Source organism: Anneissia japonica, unplaced genomic scaffold (assembly GCF_011630105.1).
Source record: "Anneissia japonica isolate Jap-2015-1 unplaced genomic scaffold, ASM1163010v1 scaffold288174_len123020_cov194, whole genome shotgun sequence".
Taxonomy (NCBI): domain Eukaryota; kingdom Metazoa; phylum Echinodermata; class Crinoidea; order Comatulida; family Comatulidae; genus Anneissia; species Anneissia japonica.
Window position 1 is genome coordinate 98,773 of NW_022736921.1, and position 9,415 is coordinate 108,187.

Consider the following 9,415-nt stretch of genomic DNA (forward strand, 5'->3'; position numbering starts at 1 on the left):
AGTCGACTTGGTTTGAGCATGATGGTTTGAGACACGTTTCTATTATCGATATATATATTTTGATCATGTTTATTAATGCTTAAATAAAAGATTTATGAAATAAATGTAGTACTGTGAAAAGATTAGTTTGTCATACGTTTGTTTTCTGTTTCACCATAATGTTATGATACAATACAATAAAATGATACATAGGCCTATAAATTAAAATAGACTGAATGGTATAATGATAAATGAAAACAAGGGAAATATTCATATTTATTTTCCAAATCAAATTATGTTTATAATTATATACTGTTATAATAATATTAATAATAATATTATATATTATATTGTATATAATGGCCACTCGAGGCTTCTTTAATGGAATATACTTTCCCATGAATACAGATTCCTATGGTACTCTTTGAAGCAGACACAAAGTTTTGATACATATTCTGATGTTTATATAAAATACACAAATAAATGGAAATACAGTAAAATATGGTTTTATATGTAATTAATATAATGTATGTTAATGGCTTTTTCGGGCTTCTTTTTAACAATCATGAACAATTCAAGTAGTACTAGTTGCCTGAAAACTAACTACAGGTATAACAAAAATCGGAAAGGAACTTTTCTACAAACTGTTCCCCACGTATTCTTGTGGGGTAAGATTCTCTGTACGCCGCCTTCAGGAATGTGGGCGCGCATTACTTCAAAGACAGAATAGGTCAGATGATGCTAAAAATAGACTAGCTATTTTAGGTGCAAACACGTGCGATGGCAGCGAAGATGTCACGTGTATTTACCTAATGTATCTTCATACACATGCCACCATTAGCTACGTCTCTGCTACTGGTATCATATCAACATACACAAATTAGTGGAAATATAAATATAGTTTTGATAAAGATAAACGTAGGCCTATAAAAAGAAAAACTGAACGCATGCAATGCAGTGCAGGCGCACATGTGTGTAACAGTAACTTTATTTGTATAATTTTACAATTCAGATATAAAAGTATATTTAATTCAATAAATTACATCAATACTGTAACAAAACACAGAGGCCTTTATTATGAATAATTCAGAAATTGATAAATATAACTATGTATTGTACACTTGACGTTTCATTTCAGGGAACTGCAAAAAGAAAAAGAACATTGTTTTTCAATATTGAACACTAGATAACTACTAAATTTTAAAAACGCTAAAATTATATTCACGTTTATTGTAGTTAAAATTTCTCTGAAACAATAGCAATCGTTGAAAAAAAAATAATAAGCATGCTGAAAAAAATACAATAAAAAATATTTATAGTCAAGCATCGTTAAAAACCAAAATCAATTTAAAGTCTAAAACACGCACAAAAAAAAAAAAAAAAAAAAAAAAAACGGTACTGGCCTGTACGAATAACATCTTAATGTGTACTTCGGCGTTCCATACGCTGTTAATCGCGACCAACGCGTCTCTAGGCTTAGCCTAGGCGATCATGAATTTCTTGATTTTAATGCATGCTGGGTAAAGGTAATTATGTATTCTAACCCGTAAGCTTGGCGTTCATAATATAGTTTAATATGATTACTATCTAAATATACAATACAGTTTGCAAAATGTTTTATTATAGTAAAAATCATTCATCAAACTTGGGTACGGGTTAGTGTAGGCCTATGCTCTGCTGTGTACGGGTTGACCAAAGATGTGTACGGGTTCGCCAAAATTTGGGTACAGGTTGTGGGTACGGGTTGACCGGTATTCTCTGGCAGCAGTACGCGTAACGCTATTGGAACTGAGAAAGTAAGTACGAACGGTTTATTCACAGGCAATGCAATGTGATTATTGCGTTATTTCATCCGGAAATCGCTGTTTATTAAAACTGTTTGTTCGGTTTGTAGAAGTTCGTACAGTGTACACAAAAAAAGTATAATGACCCACGATATCGGTATAAAGACGTTTTTCAGCCTAGCCTAGGCCTAGCATCTTTTACGTTGGTAAATAATTGCTGTGGCCAGCATCATGGAGGCGAGTTATTTTTCACACCCCTCTCGATAGGAGTTTAGGAGCGCGATGGTGCGCGATCGCGCGCCTAAAGGTGGTTTTCCAATAGGCAATTTATTTTCCGCGAATCAAAGCGTAGGTTCGCTTCCTGAGCTCTGATTGGTTGCGCATTTTTTCGCTTCGCAAAAACTCCAATATTAATGTGAATGCGCATGCGCATGAAACGACGCTTTCGATTCGCACGAATAATTCATCTAGTAGAAAAGCGGCTTTAAATGACAAGGTCTGAAATTCTTATTTTATGTATTATGTAAAGCATGCATGGTCAATAAATACATTACAATAAATAATGACAGATAGAAAAGAAAGACAAGGTTGTAATAAGATTTATTTTATTAATGAAAAAAATACGAAATACGAATTAACTTTATAATCTTTCATTATAAAATAATAAATGCAGCCGTTATACATGCCTGTGGTTAACAATTCTAAATATAATGCATCGATGTATGGCATTGTACTTTAATATGACAATCACTTATTTGTCATTGTAAACCTTATCACTCTGACTACAGTCTCAGTCGAAAAAAACCCTTAAACAAAAATGCTCATGCATGATGTTTTGTTTTTACCTTAAGATGACAACGAGGACACGCTACCAACTCAGGCTACAGTTGCAGCCAGTTAATCAACATGAAAAGGATGATATCGCAACTGGTAGTAAAAAAAAAGAAACCTGGCGGCATAAACTTAAGAAAAACCCACAAAAATATGAGTTCCAGAAGCTGTCAGACAAACTGTACTCCATGAATTATCGAAAAAATATGAGCGAAGAGAAAAAAGCAGACTACAGAGAGAAAACCAGGCTTAGAATGCAAAAGTATCGAGAGCGAAAGAAAGCAAGCAAAGAAAATCAAGGAAAGACAGAAATAAAAAAAAAGAAAGGAAAACTACCAAAGACAGGGTCGACACAGAAAGCAACCGATGAAAGTAGGAGAGAAAAGGAAAGGTTAAAGAAGCGGGCATTAAGGGAACGTCCTGGGTACAAAGAGAGAGAAAATGAATTAAGAAGAGAAAAGAGAAGAAACGTGCGATTAGAGAAAAAGAGGAAAGAAAGAGAAGAGGAAGAAGGGAGAAGAGAAAAAGAACAAGAAAGGCTAAAGTCGACAGGGTCGACACAAAAAGCAACCGATGAAAGTAGGAGAGAAAAGGAAAGGTTAAAGAAGCGGGCATTAAGGGAACGTCCTGGGTACAAAGAGAGAGAAAATGAATTAAGAAGAGAAAAGAGAAGAAACGTGCGATTAGAGAAAAAGAGGAAAGAAAGAGAAGAGGAAGAAGGGAGAAGAGAAAAAGATGAACAAGAAAGGCTAAAGCAGTCCATCACGTATGTAAAACGCAGGAGAGCACTAAATTGCTCTCCTCGTGTTACGAAGGAGAGCAATTGCAATTGCTCTCCTTGAAAATTTTCACAGCTTTGAATAGATGCAGTCCATCACGTATGTAAAACGCAGGAGAGCACTAAATTGCTCTCCTCGGGTTACTAAGGAGAGCAATTGCTCTCCTTAAAAATGTCACAGCTTTGAATAGATGCCCCCGGGGGTGGATCCAGGTGTCCGAAGTAGGGGTGGGGGCGGCGATCGAGAAACAACACTACCCTAGAGTGATCCAGCATGCCCCCAGGGCATGCTGGTTTTTAGACGCCAGTTTTCTAGACGCCGGGAAATAACTTTGAAGCATTTTGGGCGATCAATAATCGAGGGGTGGGGGTCGGCCTGCTCCCCAAAATACTCTCCACCCCCCAAAAAAATCCACACCCCCAAATCTTCCCCACAAAAACTCCCACTTTAAAAGAGGGTGTCTATAAAACGAAGACCGAAGACCCAAAACGAAGACCCCTATTTTTTCTCTTTCATTTTGATGATAATACGCCAGGCTCTCACAAAATCCAAATTACGAATTTTTTTGGGCGTCTGTTTGTGGAATTTTCAATTGTCTTCGTTTTATAGACATCCTATATGGGTGTCTACAAAACGAAGACCGAAGACCCGAAAAACGAGACCTCCAGTTATTTCTCAATTATCTTTACTGAAAGAATTTCAAAATCATTGTAAAACAGGTGCCAAGTACCTATTTCATTATTTTATCGGAATAAAATGAGGAATATCAAGAAATACTTAAGGGTCTTCGTTTTATAGACACCCTATATGGGTGTCTACAAAACGAAGACCGAAGACGAGAAAAACGAAGACCCACATTTTTAATTCTTTCAATCGTGATGATGTTTTTAAATCACTTCATGCTATGTACGGCATATAGTATTCGTCTTCTTAGCACATTGTTGCCTGAATCTGAGTCAATTGAATGATTTACCCTTTATTCCAGTTCCAAAGCGGCAACCAATGTTGTACGTCCACTGCTGGTGGCGGAGCGCGTCTTGGCGCTGCTACCCTCTAAAGTAAGGCTTGGCATAGCGGTACGCGTATTTTGGGGGCCTATAAAAACCTTGAATATTTCATTCATAAACTTGTTCCATGTTAAAATAAACAGTAGGAATGTGGTATAGTGACGCATATGTCCAGCATCGGTCATTTGGTAGTGACACCAACATAGGATGGACGAGATAATTAAGGGTCGTTTTATAGACACCATATATCAAACGAAGACCGAAAAACGAAGGCCCACATTTTTTTTTCTCTCAATCGTGATAAAATAATGAAATATGTACTTGGCAACTGTTTTATGATGATTTTGAAATACTTTCAATAAGATAATTGAGATATAATTGGAGGTCTTCGTTTTCGGGTCTTCGGTCTTCGTTTTGTAGACACCCATATAGGGTGTCTATAAAACGAAAATTTTACAAACAGACGCCCAAAAAATTTCGTAATTTTGATTTTGTGACAGCCTGGCGTATTGTCATCAAAATTAAAGAGAAAAATAGGGGTCTTAGTTTTTGGGTCTTCGGTCTTCGTTTTGTAGACACCCCTTTGAAAGACTCATTTGGAATAAACGCCTCTCGAAGTAACGCCCGGAGGAAGTGGAATATCGCGTTTTTTTGGCGTCACCTGTGTATAACCACACCTATTTTTAAATTTATTGAAACCTCATACATTCTGCTATTCATTTATATGTTCAATTATATGTTAAATTTGGAAGGATGTACTGTTTTCTTGAATTCTGCTATTGAATATGTTGAAAATCAATAGTCCAGGCAATCTACGGTTTCAGACCACCACCGAAAGTGGACAAAATTGCAACAAAAAGTTTTTTAACTTGTATTTGAAGTTTATTTTGTGAAGGAAAACATACAAAAAATCGGACAAAATCTGAGACATAGAAAGTGGATAATTTAACGAAATTTTACAGGACTATTTCACACAATCGATGAGCAATGCGTCCTACGCCGGCGTTTACCTGTGTTATGATATTATTTCGAATCGGACTCTGTGATTGGCCATGTTTATTTATTTCTTCCATGATGATTGGACCAAAGATCCAGGGGCCAACTTTTCAGCACAAAATTCGATTCATCGCAGGAATATTTTGGGTGGCCTACTGCTTCGAGGAGGGGTTGGTCCTAATCTTATTTCTAGGTAAAGTACATTATCTGATTTGTAGTGAACAATAATCAACGTTCTATTAATGTATTGTTTTGTTGTAAAACTGTATTATGCAATGGCAAAATAATACGGAGTTCAAACTTCGTTTTATCGACCGGTCGGTCTCCAGGCATCTCTTTATAAGGCCTAGGGTAGGGGCCTAGGCCCTAGTAGAGGTGTAAGGCCTACTGACTGTTAGACTACCCTCTGGGCCCTAGGCCATTAGTTAGATTAAATGCAGGCCTAGCTTGGGCGGTCTACTAAATCATACCCTTGATACAGTGGAAGCACAGCTTCACTTTGAGTGTAATCTTAGGCTATAAAGAAAAATTATGCTCATCAGATTCATATTACTCAATCAATGACTTCAAATTTAATTTCACAAGCAGCTAGGCCTAGGTCTAGAAGGCCTACTTATTTATTATATTAATATTAATTCAATGCTGCAGTGCATTATTTTTGTGGTTAATGACCCACTGTATATTTGACAAATACAGTAATAATACTAAATAGTAATATTATTAATTTTTAAAAAAGTCTTTCAACTATCTGATATTTTGATTATAATTATGTTTTACAGATAAACTGCATTTTGAAGAAATGGTTTGGAAGATTTTGATGCTATGATATATTTTTGCATCGTGAGTGGATTTCCCGTACAATTAAAAATCGAAACGGCACTGGTTTGGTCTACAGGAGTTCATGCTTCGAACAGGTCATTCCATTCATAGAAGCAGCCTTTTGATGGAGAAAGTGTACCTTTTTAGGAAAGGTTTGCCTAGGTCAAAACTAACTCTGGCTATATAAACTTGATTATAAGATTGAAAAATATTAATCTTATTATTGTAGTAGTGATACTATGTACATGTTTAAATTATTGTTATTTATTTGTCATTATATTTACATTGAGTATGTAATTATACTATCTTACAGCAGTATACAGTATTGATTGAAACACGACATCTGAAAATGATATTAAAATAAAATATTTATATACAGGGCTGGAAATTGTTTTTTCCTTCCCCCAGGTTTTATGGTTGGAGGCAAATATTTTTTCCTGTGCCTGTTGATATATGTAAATAAATCTGGCAAAACCAGATGCTTGTCTTCAAAATGGAAATTTTCAAATCAACTAAAATCCCCATATACTGACCATCTTATGATTTGTTGTACTGAAAATATAAATTTTCATGTCTTCCCCATTCTTAACCAATTTTTACATTTAATTATTAGCTTTTGACCTTTAGATTACAATGAACTAATAATTCCATTTTTTGAGGCAAGAGCCTTTTTTGTTAGAGTGGATCACATTAAAGATTATAAATAGAAGAAGTTTGAGCAGTTTGTGATATAGTGAAACGTCCAAGCGGTGGTGCTATGTCTTAAAATCAAGGGCACTGCTCGTGTTCGTTTGTTTTCTGTGGTTTATCCACTCCGTCAAATGGTCAATTGTTCACTCAAATTTGTGGGAGGGTGGACGTTCCATTTAATGCAAATACATAAATAGCTCATTCTTCTGCTATTTCTCACCGTACACCACTCTAAATGAGTGGTGAAAGATCAGTCAGGATTTTAAATGTCTCCATCATGTCACCTCAGTGGCGCCTTTCTTCTAATGTAGTCAGCCTAAAAATACCTAACCTATCTTCATACGACATACCACGTAAACACGGAGGCTATCTCGTAGCCTGCCGCTGGACTTTCTCTAATAAAATTATGTCTTTTCTTAATTGAGGCGACCATGACTGAACAGAAAACTCAAGGTGTGTTCTGTGGTCTATTTAAGTTCTTTGGTCACATGTAAATACTACAGTGCATACTTGCATCTGTTTTAATGTATGACATTGATATTGAAGTTTTATATATTCAGTAGTGAGCCTTCAAGGACAACAATGAATGCCAAACAGGAGCATGGCGAAGAAAGCAGCAACAGTGTCAGTTATTTACAGGTGGATAACACTGTCAGTTTCAAAAAAAGGTAATTGAGAACAAAGCAAAAGATACATAAAATTGGCCTTTCTAGAGTATTGAAAAAACTTAACTGACTAATCAGTACACAGCCAGGAATATTGCATGTCCCATAAGCACACGTTGTCCCTCATGTTTACGTACGTTTCCAAGAGGCGGAGCTTACAAAACTTACATTGTTTGATATTGTATCTTGTGTTGGTCCGTTGCATTTTTTGTTATGTTACAGAATGTATTGATGTCAGCAATACTTACATTTCTGGATATATATAATGTATAATAAGCTTTTAGATTAAAACAAATTTGTAAATATAGTAAATAATATATAATGTTTTATTAATAACCATATTAACATATAAAGTATACACAAATTTGTAAATAAAAGAAAGTAGTGTATACATTAGCAGGATAAATAATTGGTTATAATATATTTTGTCTAAAATATTAATGTTAAGTTTTAAGTAATATATTAACAATAGAGAGCTTTATAACTCATTTTTAGAGATTTCTAGAGATAAGATTACATACACTGACATTTTATGTGCCAATTTATATTGTTCCATAAATAATTTAGATTAGTGTTCTATTTTGTTTTCCTGTACATAAATTGTGTATTACTTGTGAAAATTTTTAAAGGAACCATTGCTTTTTCTTTAGGCAAAGGAATCCTAGTGATAGTGGAGCAGACGACACAGACAACACATTGTGGCTCAACAGACAAACACATCTGTCACAGAGTGCTACGAAACACACCCGCATCACACCGTTGTCCAAGCCACCATTAATGAGTGCAAGCACTGTGGGTAAACGCAAAATGAGGTAGCGTAACCCGCATCAATCGCCCCTTTTTTCCATTTGTGAAATTCATTCTTAAAAATCCATTAATCATTCTATGGTGAAATTGAAAAGTGGAATGTATTTAGTGTCACACCTCATTTACTTCTCTCAAGTTACGTGGGCTTCAAATTAAAGGCGCTTTAACGAGCCAATTTGCCCTCACAACTCTTATCTTTAGGAAATAACCAATTGTTACCTAAATTATGCATAAATTACAAATTCCAAACCCACAAATCAGTAATAGGAATCTATTAATTTGGAACTAATGAGGATAATAAAGCTGATAATACAGCAAATTAGCAGAAAAACACGGTTCTAGGACAATTACTCCCTGGGTATTAACCCCCAGAAAATTAACCCCGGAAAACAACTCCCCAAGGACAATTACCCCCTGTAAAATTACTTTCCCCCTCCGGAAAAATAACCCCCCTTCCCCACGGACAATCACCCCAAGGACAATTACCCCAGGGAAAATCCCCCACAAGGACAATTACCACATGGAAAATTATCCCCCCGGAAAATAATCCCCCAGGGACAACTACACCCCCAGGACAATTACCCAAGGAAAATTACCCCTCAAGGACAATAACCCCTGGAAAATTCTCCCTGGAAAATAACCCCCCAAGGACAGTTATCCCCTGGAAAATTACCCCTCGGAAAAAAAAACTTCACATGGAAAACTACCTCCCAAGAAAAATTACCCCCAGGAAAATTACCCCCCTGAAAACTACCTCCCAAGGACAATTACCCCCTGAAAAACTACCCCGAAAAACTACCCCCCCCCACCGGCAAGTACCCCCAGAAAGAAAGTCACTAATATTTTTTACATGATATTTCTTCATAAAATTACATGCTCTAACCGTTTTTGATAATTGTTTTTCACAAAATCAACGCTAAACCCGGGGGATAATTGTCCTGGGGGAGTGGTTGTCCTTGGAGGTAATTTTCACTGGGGTAATATACCGGGGGTAATTGTCCTCTGGGGTGGTTGTATTTGGGGGTAATTATCCGTGGGTAATATACCGGGGGTAAACT

At 36.0% G+C, this 9,415-nt stretch overlaps 1 protein-coding gene across 5 annotated transcripts in view; it reads left to right on the top strand.

Annotated features, from left to right (window-relative positions):
- LOC117116947 (serine/threonine-protein kinase PAK 2-like) overlaps positions 1-9,415 on the top strand; it is a 23,075-nt gene continuing 13,660 nt past the window's right edge. Inside the window, exons 1-4 of one of the 5 annotated variants that reach the window (XM_033261086.1) lie at positions 1-24; positions 2,615-3,360; positions 7,446-7,553; positions 8,201-8,362. In XM_033261086.1, coding sequence (XP_033116977.1) covers positions 19-24; positions 2,615-3,360; positions 7,446-7,553; positions 8,201-8,362 — 1,022 coding nt within the window. In that variant the 5' untranslated portion in view covers positions 1-18. Of the gene's footprint in view, positions 25-1,437; positions 1,506-1,714; positions 1,776-1,844; positions 1,866-2,614; positions 3,361-7,445; positions 7,554-8,200; positions 8,363-9,415 lie in introns of those variants that run through there. The other 4 variants (XM_033261087.1, XM_033261088.1, XM_033261089.1 and 1 more) reach the window with 4 other exon arrangements.